The following is a 14,955-nucleotide window of genomic DNA, read 5'->3' as shown; positions in this document are numbered from 1 at the left end:
ATGGATGTCAGAGTACACCAACAGTGATGCTATGTTGCTCTTGATTTATGGGTGTTTGTAGGTTTCTCTGAGCGACATCTAACCCCTATAGGTGACTGAAAATGAGCTTGTCTATACATTTTCCATCATCGACACTGAGGATTCATATGGTGGTCCTATTATCAGGAGCAGTGGGGGAGTAGTTAGTATTGTGTGTCACTCTACAAGGTAAGGACTAAATTCAGAATTGTTAGGTGTCCTAATGACTGGTTGGTAGAATGCAATTTTCACTAGTGCCATATTTGTGTGAACCTTAACTAATATAATTTCTCAGCAGATGATTGAAGATTTGAGAGGCCTTCTAATCAATACTTCTTGAGGGACATCATCAACTTTGAAGCCTCAGTAAGGTCATACATTCATGTTCCTTTCTGTGTGTTTGTGGACAGCTATGTTGCTATGCCAGTCCCTAATTTTTCCACGTCGTGTATGTGTGCATGTGTGAGAGAGGCGAGAGAGAGAGAGAGAGAGAGAGAGAGAGAGAGAGAGAGAGAGAGAGAGAGAGAGACGGTCACACAGTGCAGTCAGCTGTCTTAACTGTCCATGTCTTGTGTACTGCAAACACATACGAGCTTCATCACGGTCTCTGTCACGCGACTCTGTTCCCCTTTCAGGCTTGAACTGATGGTAAAACTAAGGACATAATTAACTGTTTACATTTCTTTTGAAAAATGAAGCTCACGATTATGGAAAGGGGTGTTATATTTCCAACAAGTGCTGATTGACAGAGTAAGTATCTCTCCTATTTATATTAATTTGCTACTTTAAAGCACTTATACATTCTTGCACTAACCCAACCCAATGCATTTATTGTACTTACTAGATCTTCATGACCTCTGATCTCTCACAGCTTTGTTATTCAGTGCAACATTTCGGTAGAAAATTGAAAAGCTGGTGTGAGATATTTTTGGTTGACTCCATTCGTGTTTTGTTGAGTTCACATCAGCTGGCTCTGTGCTCATCTTTGTCATTAAAAAGACTAACTGTGAGGAACTGGGTACAAATCTCAATCAGGAAGGTTATAGCCTAGGGCTGCTGCATGTAGACATGGATCAGAGCGAGAGGAACAAACTCATCGCTGACTTTGAAGAAGAATCTGCCCATATTAGTATCTAATGATGTTGCCGGTTAGTTGTTCTTACTTTATCTGTCTAGTTTCATCTGTTCAGAATAAATGAACTATTTCCAATTGTCACCTTTTATGTATTAATTCAAATTTGTCTTGCACTTCTCAGCTCGAGGGTTGGATATCTCATCTATCCATACAGTTGTGAACTATGATGAAGCACGAGACATTGACACACATACACATCAAATTGGTAGAATAGGTCGTGCAGAAGAGAAGGGTTTAGCTTACACTCTTCTCACCTATAAAGACACTTCATTTGCTGGTGACTTGGTTAGGAATTTAGAGGGAGCAAATCAGAGTGTTCCAAAGTAGCTGATGGACCTGGCAATGCAGGTAAAACAATGACCTGAAATCAAGTCAAGTCAAGTCTGCTTTATTGTCAATTCTTCCACATGTACATTACATACATACAGAGAATCAAAATTGCATTACTCTCAGACCCAAGGTGCATACAAATAACATTAACAGTAGAGCCTAAAAATCTACATCAAATATAAAATGTAGATACAACTATACAATAAGGGAATGTAAAAAGCAGTGCAAGGCACATGGCAGATAGAGTGCAAATCAGTAAAGTGAACAAACAGTGCAGATAAAAGATTTTTAGTGCAAAAAGAAGCTTATTCAGTCTGATTAAACTGACAAAGGACTCAAGAGCAGTTATTTTATTTAACTGACTGATGAGGTAGTAGAATGACGTCAGTTCCATGGTGAAAGTTCAGGGGGCAAGTTCAGGAGCTAGTTCAGCTTCACAGCCTGGTGGATGAAGCTGTCCTTCAGTCTGCTGGTCCTGGCCTGGGGACTCCTCAGTCTCCTCCCTGATGGCAGCAGAATGAAGAAGCTGTGTGATGGGTGGGTGGGATCACCTGCAATGCATAGGGCTTTGCGAGTGAGGCGGGATCTGTAAATGTCCTGGAGGGAGGGGAGAGAGACACCAATGATGTTCTCAGCTGCTCTCACTATGCGTTGCATAGTCTTTCGGCAGGACGCATTGCAGGTGCCATACCTCACAGTGATGCAGCTTGTGATATAACATGTTTGATACAACATGTTTCACAGACTTGCTCATCAACTTTACATTACTGTTGTTGTTTTTTTTTCTCTAGAATCCCTGGTTCAAGAAGTCCCGCTTTAAGGGAGGGAAAGGGAAGAAGCCAAATATTGGAGGTGGAGGCCTGGGTTACAGAGAGAGACCAGGCCTTGGATCTTGAACCACTGCTATAACTTATGCTAAAAAAGTGAAATCATACTCAACCACCCCTTTAAATTCCTCAGTTAAGATATATAGTTGTATGTACCAATTTCTGGATTTTGTTTGACTGCTCTTGCTTTCCCTCAGGCTCAGTATAAAAACCACTTTGTGGCAGCATCTGGTGTTCCTCCAAAACTCACCACAAAGTCCAGCAGCTCCTCTGGGTGGACCAGTGCGTGAAGTCTAAGTTCTCAGGCTCCCTGAGCTCAGTTTCAGACTCTTACTCTAGCTCTTCTGCAAAAGAGGGATCCTGTAGCGATAGGAATGCTGACGACAGGGGTATCGTGGAGATACCGTCATTATCGTCACAGTGGCAGGCAAAGTGGTGGAGACCATGTTCGCTATGCAGAGAGGGACCATCATAGTGACAGAGATCGTCACAGTGAAAGCCGAAACGGTGAATGGAGCCATAAGGACAGAGAGGGACAGTCAGAAAGAGATGGCGGTGAGAGTTCAGCGACTCATAAAGACAGCTTTGCAGTTCTTGATCCCCCCAAACGTAAGAAAAGCAGATGGGACAATTAAAGTGTACAGGAAAGCAGCCGTCGACTGTTCTTTGATCCGAATACAAAGCTGACCCAGTCTCCCTAGCAGTGTCTTTACCTGTCTACTTGTCTTTTTGTCTGTATGTAAGATGAAGCTGTTTTAATGGTGCCTTGGAGACTCCCACTCCATCACCCTTGTCATTTACCAGAAATAAATGCATCCATTACAGGCTGTTTCAGCAAGTTAGAATTGTGAATTCGTCCCCTTGGCATTAGTTTAGTTTAGTTTTATTGTCATTGCATATCTCTACACAACGAAATTTAAGATGACATCAATCACTCAGCAGCTAAAAGAATAAAAAAAGTGACTATCAACAATAGTCAATAAATAAATATATATGAACATTTAAAAATACACAGTATAATTCAAGTCCAAATTAATTAGTCTTCCATGCTTTCAGCCTTTCAGCAGCTCATTTATGGCCTTTTGAAAAAAACTGTTTCTCATTCGGTTTGTCCGCGCCCTCATGACCCTGAGCTGGCCTGAGGGTAGGGTGTCAAACAGGGCATAGCCAGGATGTGTAGGATCTGCCTTGATACTTGCTGCTCTTCTCTGCAGCCTACTGGAATATATATCCTCAAGGCTTGGAAGAGGTGCACCAATGATTCTCTGGGCAGTTTTAATTACCCACTGCAGATCTTTTTTTCCCTCAATAGTGCAGCTAGAAAACCACACTGTACAACTGTATGCCAACACACTCTCTATTGTGCACCTGTAAAAGTTTTTGAGGAGTGTCTGTGGGGGACCAGTATTTCTTAGGGTTCGCAGGAAAAAGAGTCTCTGCTGAGCTTTGGTGTTCATTCTCCAGGTCAGATCCTATGCCAGATGCAGCCCTAAATATCTGAAAATTTGGACCTGTTCCACCTCCTCTCCATGTATCTCAAGACTGTCGTGTTTCTTGATTTTGTATTTCCTAAAATCAATTATGATTTTGTCACAGGTCGGAGCAGACCACAGATGTCGTGAGACTCGCCCCTCCCTAGTTTCCACCTCGAGGAGGTCCCATCTAAAATCCACTCTCAGGGCCAGAGAGTATAGGTCCGAGTCGCTTCTGACTCTGTCACAGGGACTCTCAGGTAAGCCTGTAGGTAATTTGTGTCCTTTCTTTCACGTGACTCAACAGGGTTTTTCTCAGTAGTGCCTTTGTGTTTCTCCTGCAGGAGAACCGTCGGTGGGGCCCTTCCAGTCCCTGCACGCAGAGTAAAGAAGGTAAGTAATTCTGATGAATTGGGTGGGGTGCGTACCTGACGCAGTTCGCCACGAGATTCTGGGTCCGCGGTTAGAGGCCTAAAAGGTCCACAGGTAAGTATGCAGGTGAATATATTGGGGTCTTGGCCTTCGGTGTATAGGTAAGTATGCAAGAAAGATACACAATCCTTGACTTCGATTTTCGTCCCGGTAAACCCTACGGATGGAGTTTGCAGGTGAGTATGCAAGGGCGATGCACTGGTATTTCACTCGGGCGTACAGGCAAGTATGCAGAAGGACAACTGGGTCTTTACTTTGGACGTACAGGTGAGTATACAAGGGCAACTAGAGCTTGACTCTGGGCATACAAGGACAATACGCTGGCTCTTAGCTTTGGGCGTACAGAGGAGTATACAAGGGCAATACGCTGGCTCTGAGCTTGAGGTGTACAGATGGGCATACAGGGGCAACTGGAGCTTTGCTCTGGGCATGCAGGTGGGTATACAATGACAATACTGAATGGATACAACTCACAGACCCTCGAAGAGGTGGACGTCAGGCTCTGACTCGGAGCCTCAAGCTCAGACCTGTAGGACTGGTAACAGACAAACAGAGTTCCTTCACAAATTTACTTAGCTTCAGTGAATATATGGAGAAAGACACACCACCTCTCGAATTTGACCAAGAGTGGATAGAAGTACAGATTAAAGTTGCTGCACGTTGGGCCTTCCACGGCCTCAGCTGGTGCCACTACGCTGGTTGACTTCAGGTAGGTTTGTGCCACCGGGTATGTACCTCAGGAATGACTCGAACGCTTCCCTCTCCTCTCTTCCAGACAATGGACCAGAGATCTAGACAGGGGCGAACCTCTGAAAGCACTCCACAAACAGGTATTCATACACAAGGGCTACACAGCTGGATTTTCATATAGCAGCCAACATTTCTCTCAGTCGTCATCCCCCACAATATGCACACTGTTCCTTACTTGCTATTGTTGACACGTCACCATTCGGCGGAGTAGGGGTCCAAAGCCACGAGCGGGCATGTATATAAAAGACGGTCGTCTCACAACACCGGTGCACGTTCTTCTCCACAGGGTTTTCTCTTCCAGCCTAGAGGGTGATTACTGACAACATGACACAGCACGACACTGCAGACTTCAAGTTTACACACAGCAAAGAAAAGGACTCACCCACTGCACTCCACACACTCACAGTGAATTATGGTCAAAACCACATAGGACCAGGGATTAGTTCCTGGACGTTGGGGGCACCGATGCAGCAGACGGCCATTGGAAACGTCACAGCCGCGACAAGGCACCAGACTCCTTTTTTGCTGGTTCCGGCTCACCCACCAATCTTATTACGGTGGGGCCGTTCACACTGGTCACAACTCACAAGAGGTATATGGATATTCCACACTTGCAAAATAACCGCTGACTCGATGAATCTTTCAGTGTACTCACACTTTCATTAACACTGGATCTTTCCACTTCTCCTCCAGATAACCAACATCCGACACAACTGGCAGCACGATCTCCTTCCTGCAATCCTAGCAGATCTTCAATGTGTGTTAACTTCACATCACACAATGCATCTGAACACAATGCTCCAATAAAGATATTCGTATACTCAGCCCTGTGTGTGTATCTCTCTTTGCCCAAGCTCCACAGTACACCATACGCTCTCTCTCCAACTCTCTCCTCCGATCTGTTTCAACCACAATAACTACTGGGAATCACCAACAACTTCCTGTGTTTCTGATGCCCTATTTATGTGTCTCCTCTTCACCGAATTGCCCAATCAGTGATCGCCACGCTGAACAAGACACCCGTTCCCAATAACACGCCGATTTGGGTTCGCCGGCGTTCCCGGAAGTGGCGGTGTTTGCGATATATGGTCCGGGCGGAAATATATCGCAACTAATCGTCCTCATTTTTGGTTCCGCCCCGTCACAGTCACTCCACCACAATTTCTTTTGTTTTCTTTGTGTTGAGGATTAGATTGTTTCTGCTACACCATGATACCAGTGATTGGCCCTCCTCCCTGTAAGCTGTCTCTTCATTGTTGGTTACCAGCCCTACCACCGCTGTGTCATCTGCAAATCTGCAAATGGAATTTGAATCATGAATGGGAAAACAGTCATAGGTGAACAGCGAATAAAGGAGCGGACTAAGAACACAACCCTGGGGAGTACCAGTGTTGAGGATGGTGGTGAAAGAGGTAATATTTCCAAGTCTGACATGCTGGGGTCTGTCAGTAAGAAAGTTCTTGATCCACTTACAGAGGTGAGAGTCCAGGCCAAGCAACAGCAGTTTGTTAACTAGCTTGCTGGAATTGATGGTATTAAAAGCTGAACTAAAGTCAACAAAAAGCATCCTGACATATGTATCGGGGTTCTCCAGGTGAGTGAGGGCAGTGTGAAGTGCAAGTGAGATGGCATCATCGGTGCATCTGTTTGCTCTGTAGGCAAACTGATGTTTGTCCAGATTAACTGGAATGAAGGCCTTGATGCTGTTCAGTACCAATCTCTCAAAGCATTTCATTATGACTGGTGTTAATGCTATTGGTCTATAGTCGTTCAAGCATGCAACAGTTGTCTGTTTAGGAACAGGTATGATGGTAGCAGTCTTTAAACATGTAAGAACTATAGCCTCCTTCAATGACCTGTTAAATATGTCAGTCCAAACAGCTGCAAGCTGTTGAGCACATTACTTTAATACACGTCCTGGGACCCCATCTGGTCCAGGTGCTTTTCTGATGTTTATGTTCTGCAAGGTCCGCTTGACCTGGTGCTGATCTAGTACGATTGGTTGCTCGTCATCATGAGCACTGACAATGGTCTGTCCTACACTGGCTCCATCCTCAAAGTGGGCGAAGAAGAGATTCAGCTGGTCTGGAAGAGAAGGGTCAACAGAAGAGGGTGGACCATAGTTCACTGTATTATTTGTTATTGTCCTGATTCCCTGCCACATGCTGTGATGATTATTTTCTTTAAAATGCTGTTCAATGCGCAGCTTGTAATTTTTCTTTGCAGAAGTGATCCCTCTTCTGAGGTCAACTCTGGATTTCCTGTAGGCCTCCTGGTCCCCAGATCGCAAGGCAGCATCCCTAGCTTTCAGAAGAGTACATACATTTCTGTTAAACCAGGGCTTCTGGTTAGGGATCAGTTTGACATGTTTAGTCTGGATGGTATTTTCAATACAGAACTTAATGTATGACTTAATGTAGTACTGTGGTGGTGTATTGCTCAATGTCTGCATGATCAAAGAGCTCCCACATAGTATCTTCAAAACAGTCCTGTAGTGCAGATTCTGTTTCCTCAGTCCAGATCTGCACAGTCTTGACTTGGCATTTAGTTCTGATAGCAACAGGCCTCTATGTTGGTCTCAGGAAAAAAGCCAGATGATCAGATTGACCAAGGTGGGGGGCTGGCACTGCTCTATAGGCCCCCTTTATATTCGTATACACCTGATCCAGTGTTTTTCCGTTCCTCGTTCCAACCGTAATATTTTTATGAAACTTAGGTAGGACTGACTTTAAATTTGAATGGTTAAAGTCTCCCGCCACAATGAAGAAACTGTCAGGTAGCCTGTTTTGTTGTGCACTGATAGGCTCGTACAGTTTTTTCATGGCTAACTTGGCGTTAGCCCGTGGATGGACATACACAGCAGCCACAAACACAACAGTGAACTCCCGGGATAAATAAAATGGTCTGCATTTTAACAGCAGGAATTCCATGTCTGCACATAACAATAACATCCTTACACCAGTTTTTATTTATAAACACGCATACTCCTCCCCCTCTCGTCTTACCAGACTGTATTGTGCTGTCTGATCTATAAACACTGCGACCCGCTAGCTCCACAGCTGTATCCGGGATGTTTTAATGTAGCCATGTTTCTGATATTATCGTGACACAATAGTCCCCGCGGTGATCCATAGTCCGGAGTCTCATCTCGTCCATCTTATTGACGAGAGAGCGGGCATTAGCAAGAAAAATGCTGGGCACGGCAGGTTTATGTGGAGCTCGGCGAAGCCTGTCCCGGCTCCCAGCCCTCTTCCCCCGCTTCTGCTTCCACGTCCTCCTCGATCGGTGTCTCTTTCCGGAGACTCGGATTAGTTCCCTACGCTTCGTTGGCCAAATAATCTCCACCGGGAATGTACCAAAGTTACCAGGTACATATACTGAACTGCTGTTTGTTATCATCAAAAGTGTAGATCGAGTGTATTTTACCATAAAGCTGCTAAGCAAAGGAAAGCGCCAAGCCGCTGCATGTGCACGCGCCGCCATTCAACTATTTGAAAATAGTTATAAGGTTCTATCTGACATTTTTGTCCAAATTGATTTATTCCCATATTGTTATTCTGTGACAACTTATTTACATTATGTGATAGATTTTTTTTTATGTTGTACACATTGTTTATTTAAAAAACATTAAGGTTCTATCTACACGGTGGAATGCAAAAATTTTGAAGCTCAATATCTCCAAACTACTTGCAATGCAGATAGAACCTTATAATTCCAAAGGGACGAATTGGCAAGGTGAAAAGAATGCACCATGAGCCTAAGTGTTGTGTTAAAGTAGATGTGACTGTTCAGTGGCACACTAGTTGTTGCTTTCAAATGAATAGAATGAGAAATCTTAGCTGTGTAACAGAAAAAAATAACAGCAAAAAAAATTCAAAACCTCTTTGTTAATAGTTGGCAACTTTTTTTCTGTGTGTGTGTGCTGCTCCACAAACTATTTGTCAACAATATATTTAGTTTAAGACTTTTCCAGACATTTTCCAGTGTGTTTTAATGTGTGTTGTTCTTAATGTCCATTAACGGGTTTCTTTTCAGCATGCAGTAGTTCAAGCTGAAGGAAGGAAGTCTACCGTAAATTCACACACACTAATCAACCTACTCATAAAACAATGGGAAGTAGGAGAAAACATTTTAGTGAATCTACAATAAAATCTATGTACTATACTATGATCTTGCATTCCATCGCTCCATTTCTATCTCTTGTGAAGATTGATGTGCTGATGTGAGGCAATTGTGTCACAATCTAAGCCTGACTGTGTAGAAACACGATGATATTTATTATTTTGAAAACACTAGTGTACAGTTCTGTCCGTGATCATGTTTCTGAATTATTAAGAAGAGGACACAAAAAGGCTTAGATGTTGGTTGTGTTTCAGCGAATTTATGTCATTTTTATATTTGAAGTAAACAATCATTTGGTATAGCTTCTAATACAACATGTCCTTAAATGGGGCAAAGTTTATTTTGAGTAAAGAGAAATAAATGGTGTTCACCTGTGACAAATTGATTGAGTAAATTAGCTGGTATAGAGGAAAATTATGCTTGTCACGAGAGAGGTGGAGCCATCCTGATTTTCAGCTGTATAAATTTGGATGGTGGAGCACTAGTGCATTATTGAACTGTGAGCTTAACAACAATGGGGTTTGGGCAAGTTGGATTTGGATTGGTGTTCCTTTTTGTGCTGGGATTTTCTGAAGCACAGTGGAGTCCCAACGAGAGAAGTGATTGGACCCCAAGCGACTTTATGCCTAGGGCAAAAGTTCAGAAAATTGACTCTAGGATGCCTCCAATTCCCAAGAAATATGGCCCCAGTAAACCTGCATCAGCCCCACAAAGATTTCCTGTCCTAACACCAGCTAAGAGTGACTTTAGGAGGCCTTCTCAAGATGTTTTTGGAGTTCAGTCAAAAGAACAGATGCTGGGTCCAGTGACAAAACTGACATGGCAGTTTCCAAACCTGCCAAAAGAACCACAGCAGCCAGTCATCCCTTTTGATCCGCGTCACTTTGTCCCTCCCAACAGCATAGCGGCTCAGTGTAGAGAGGGTTCCATATATGTGGAAGTCAAGAAAGACTTCTTTGGGATTGGGAAGCTAGTGAGCTCCTCTGCTCTTACACTGGGAGGCTGTACTGCAACTGGAGAAGACCCATCTGCTCAAGTGCTTGTCTTTGAGTCTGGATTGCATGGATGTGGCAGTGTAGTGATGGTGAGGTTTAAATGTTCCATTTCAGTGGCTTGGAGTATTTTGACCAACAGGACTCCTATCTTCAGGTAACTAACGATGAGCTTGTCTACACCTTCAAACTTCTCCACACCCCACAAGAGGCTTCATATGGTGTTCCTATTGTTCGGAGCATTAGCGCAGTGGTTGGAATCGAGTGTCACTATTCAAGGTGAGGTCAGGGTTCAAGGTTGCTGATGGATTGAAGGGCAGGGTAAGGTGATAGTTTGACTCTCTTGCAGAAAGCACAATGTGAGCAGCGATTCCTTAGTGCCCAGTTGGGTCCCATATACCTCTCTTGAAGCTGCAGAGGAGGTCTTCGTCTTCTCCCTCAAGCTCATGACCGGTTGGTGTACCAAATGCTCTCGTAACTATCCAGTGCTTGTGAACCTGTTCTAAAAGTTGTCTTTGTAGATGACTGGGGATTCGAGAGGCCTTCTAACCAATACTTCCTGGGTGATATCATAAATCTTGAAGCATCTGTGCTTTCATACAGCCATGTTCCCATCCGTGTGTTTGTGGACAGCTGTGTGGCTACAATAGTTCCTGATGTCACATCTGTCCCCAGATACTCCTTTATTGAGAACAATGGGTGAGTGGTGCACCTCATGTGTCCCACACTAGGTGTATTGAAGATTAACTTGGTTCCTTTCGCAGGTGCCTGGTTGATGCCAAGCTCACAGGCTCCAGATCTCACTTCATGCCCCGAACTCAAGGTGACAAGTTGCAGCTTCAGCTAGAGGCTTTCAGGTTCCAGCAACCAGACAGTGGACTGGTATGTGACTTGTGCAATGCTTTATATTATGTGCTATCATGATCTACAAACGATGGTCTCTGCAGGTTTACATCACATGCATGGTGAAGGTGGCTTTAGCAACAACGACTCCAAATCCTGAACAGAAAGCTTGTTCCTTCTCTGCTAATGGGTATGATTCCCCACCACCTCAAAGTGTACAGGTGACTGAGAAAATGCTTTTAACTTAAGGGTGTCTTGTCAGTTGGGTGTCTGCAGATGGTTCTGACCAGGTGTGTGGCTGCTGTGACTCCACGTGTAGTACCAGAAGAGGAAGTGACCAGCCCCATAAAGGTCAGATTAGTTTAGGTTGACCTTATTATTATTATTATTATTATTATTATGCACCACTTTTTCTAACTGCTTGTTTGTTCCTCAGATCTGCGGTGGGATAAATCCTCTGTTGGGCCCATCAGTATTAAGGAACCTGGCTATGGCCAAAAATAACTGGAAGTGCTTTGACTTCATTAAAGTGATCTTAATGGGTTGTGCATTTGTCTTGTGCTTTCTCTTCTCCCTCAAATCTACAATTTGAATCCTGTTATGTGGCTTTGCTGGCACACACATACGAGCCAAACTGCTTGTGACCACTGTCAAGTTTACCATCTTGAGTGTCTTGTAAAGGGGTCCTATTAAGTGGGGGGTGAAAGTGACTTGACCTTCCAAGTATGGTGACCCATACTCAAAATTTGTACATTTCCTCAAACGTGAACCCACCCGGCGCAGTGGCCAGCCATTTATGCAGCAGCGCCTGGGGAGCATTTGGGGGTTCGGTGCCTTGCTCAAGGGCACCTAAGTTGTGGTATTGCCAGCCTGAGATTCAAACCCACCTCCCTGGGGTTAGGAGTCAAAATCTCTAACCACTAGGCCATGACTTCCCCTATTATGCTCCCTTAAGTAGGCTTTATTTTGTTTTGGAGGTTTACAAGAACAGGATCTCACACTTGCCCAGTCTGGCATTAACTAGTTAAATGGTTCCTGTATCAAAAGGCCCACATTATGAAACCCAAAGTGTGCTGTGACTGGATGTGGAAGTACAGATGTTCCCACTCCTTGATAGAGGAGCAGAATCTGTGAGCGCTTGATGTGACGTGGCACCACGATTCCATCTCTAAAGCGATACTACACTCTAGTGGAAATGCAAACCATGCTTAGTTGTACCGAGCTGTTTTTTTTTTTTTTTTTTTACAAAGCAAATAAAACCTCCAATAAGATGTTTGGTTTAACATTTTTAAATGTGATTAGGAATTAACACAAGAAAACAAAGTTTTCAATCTGTTCCTGGAGCCTCCCCAGTGGTATATTTATTGTTATGAGACACAGATTAAGTTGAGTACTCTACTAATCACCTAATGAGTTCATTCAGCTGAGAGACTCCAAATAAAAAAAAAAACTTCATGTTGGTGATTTAAAAAAAATGGCTATAGGGTTTAGGCAAGCAGTATTTGGAAAGTTATTGGTGTTTACTGGTTCATCAGAAGTACAATGGCAAGATAGATCAATGCAAAACAATGTAATGCTTAAGCTTCAAAAGCATCGAACCAGGATGTCTTGGAGTCCAACAAAATCTGCTAATAACAGTACTGTATTAGCACCACAAAGGTTTCCTATCCAGAGACAAGCCAGGAGTGACTTTGGAAAGCCTTCTCAACATATTTCTGGTGTTCAGTCAAAAGAACTGCTGCTGGATCCAGTGTCAAAAGTGACATGGTGCTTTCCAAGACTTCCAGAAGAACCATAGCAGCAACACAGACCTTTTGAGATGTACCATCGTGTCCCTGCCAACAGTGAAGCAGCTCAGTGTGGAGAGGCTTCAATATCTGGAGTTGATGGAAGACATCTTTGGGACCACATGACCGCTAACGCCCTCTGCTTTTAGACTGGGAGGCTGTACTGCAACTGGAGAAGATCCTTCTACTAAAGTGCTCATCTTTGAGTCTAAACTGCATGGATGTCAGAGCACACCAACAGTGATGCTATGTTGCTCTTGATTTATGGGTGTTTGTAGGTTTCTCTGAGTGACACCTAACCTCTATAGGTGACTGAAAATGAGCTTGTCTATACATTTTCCATCATCTACACTGAGGCTTCATATGGTGGTCCTATTATCAGGAGCAGTAGGGGAGTAGTTATTATTGTGTGTCACTCTACAAGGCAAGGACTAAATTCAGGATTGTTAGGTGTCCTAATGACTGGTTGGTAGAATGCAACTTTCACTTGTGCCATATTTGTGTGAACCTTAACTAAAATAATTTCTCAGCAGATGGTTGAAGATTTGAGAGGCCTTCTAATCAATACTTCTTGAGGGACATCATCAACTTTGAAACCTCCGTAAGGTCATACATTCATGTTCCTTTCTGTGTGTTTGTGGACAGCTATGTTGCTATGCCAGTCCCTAATTTTTCCACGTCGTGTGTGTGTGCGTGTGTGAGAGAGAGCGAGCGAGAGAGAGACGGTCACACAGTGGAGTCAGCTGTCTTGTGTACTGCAAACACATACGAGCTTCATCACTGTCTCTGTCACGCGACTCTGTTCCCCTTTCAGGCTTGAACTGATGGTAAAACTAAGGACATAATTTACTGTTTACATATATTTTGAAAGATGAAGCTCACGATTATGGAAAGGGGTGTTATCTTTCCAACAAGTGCTGATTGACAGAGTAAGTATCTCTCCTATTTATATTAATTTGCTAGTTTAAAGCACTTATACATTCTTACATTAACCCAATCCAATGCATTTATTGTACTTACTAGCTCTTCATGACCTCTGATCTCTCACAGCTTTGTTATTCAGTGCAACATTTCGGAAGAAAATTGAAAAGCTGGTGTGAGATATTTTTGGTTGACCCCATTCGTGTTGTGTTGAGTTCACATCAGCTGGCTCTGTGCTCATCTTTGTCATTAAAAAGACTAACTGAGAGGAACTGGCTACAAATCTCAATCAGGAAGGTTATAGCCTAGGTCTGCTGCATGGAGACATGGATCAGAACGAGAGGAACAAACTCATCGCTGACTTTGAAGAAGAATCTGCCCATTTTAGTAGCTACTGATGTTGCCGGTTAGTTGTTTACTTTATCTGTCTAGTTTTATCTGTTCAGAATAAATGAACTATTTCCATTTGTCACATTTTATGTATTAATTCAAATTTGTCTTGCACTTCTCAGCTCGAGGGTTGGATATCTCATCTATCCGTACAGTTGTGAACTATGATGAAACACGAGACATTGACACACATACAAATCTAATTGCTAGAATAGGTCGTGCAGAAGAGAAGGGTTTAGCTTACACTCTTCTCACCTATAAAGACACTTCATTTGCTGGTGACTTGGTTAGGAATTTAGAGGGAGCAAATCAGAGTGTTCCAAAGGAGCTGATGGACCTGGCAATGCAGGTAAAACAATGACCTGAAATCAAGTCAAGTCAAGTCTGCTTTATTGTCAATTCATCCACATGTACAGTACATACATACAGAGAATCAAAATTGCGTTACTCTCAGACCCCCGGTGCATACAGATAACATTAACAGTAGAGCCTAAAAATATTGATCAAATATAAAATGTAGATACAACTATACAATAAGGGAATGTAAAAAGCAGTGCAAGGCACATGGCAGATAGAGTGCAAATCAGTAAAGTGAACAAACAGTGCAGATAAAAGATTTTTAGTGCAAAAAGAAGCTTATTCAGTCTGATTAAACTGACAAAGGGCTCAAGAGCAGTTATTTTATTTAACTGACTGATGAGGTAGTAGAATGACGTCAGTTCCATGGTGAAAGTTCAGGGGGCAAGTTCAGGAGCTAGTTCAGCTTCACAGCCTGGTGGATGAAGTTGTCCTTCAGTCTGCTGGTCCTGGCCTGGGGCACCGCAGTCTCCTCCCTGATGGCAGCAGAATGAAGAAGCTGTGTGATGGGTGGGTGGAATCACCTGCAATGCAGAGGGCTTTGCGAGTGAGGCGGGATCTGTAAATGTCCTGGAGGGA

At 43.4% G+C, this 14,955-nt stretch overlaps 1 protein-coding gene and 1 pseudogene across 1 annotated transcript; both read left to right on the top strand.

Moving 5' to 3' along the window:
- LOC127939494 (ATP-dependent RNA helicase DDX42-like) lies at positions 1 to 3,055 on the top strand (annotated as a pseudogene).
- A 6,418-nt stretch (positions 3,056 to 9,473) lies between these two features.
- On the top strand, positions 9,474 to 11,465 carry LOC128025913 (zona pellucida sperm-binding protein 3-like). Its single transcript, XM_052612522.1, has 8 exons — positions 9,474 to 10,170; positions 10,236 to 10,357; positions 10,428 to 10,531; positions 10,600 to 10,777; positions 10,843 to 10,960; positions 11,026 to 11,111; positions 11,184 to 11,272; positions 11,358 to 11,465. The coding sequence occupies exons 1-8, from the start codon at positions 9,601 to 9,603 to the stop codon at positions 11,423 to 11,425; spliced, it is 1,335 nt and encodes a 444-aa protein (XP_052468482.1). The 5' UTR covers positions 9,474 to 9,600; the 3' UTR covers positions 11,426 to 11,465.
- Positions 11,466 to 14,955: the final 3,490 nt, after the last annotated feature.

The sequence above is a fragment of the Carassius gibelio genome, chromosome A2 (assembly GCF_023724105.1).
Source record: "Carassius gibelio isolate Cgi1373 ecotype wild population from Czech Republic chromosome A2, carGib1.2-hapl.c, whole genome shotgun sequence".
NCBI classification, from domain to species: Eukaryota; Metazoa; Chordata; class Actinopteri; order Cypriniformes; family Cyprinidae; genus Carassius; species Carassius gibelio.
This window is presented reverse-complemented; position numbering and strand designations above follow the sequence as displayed.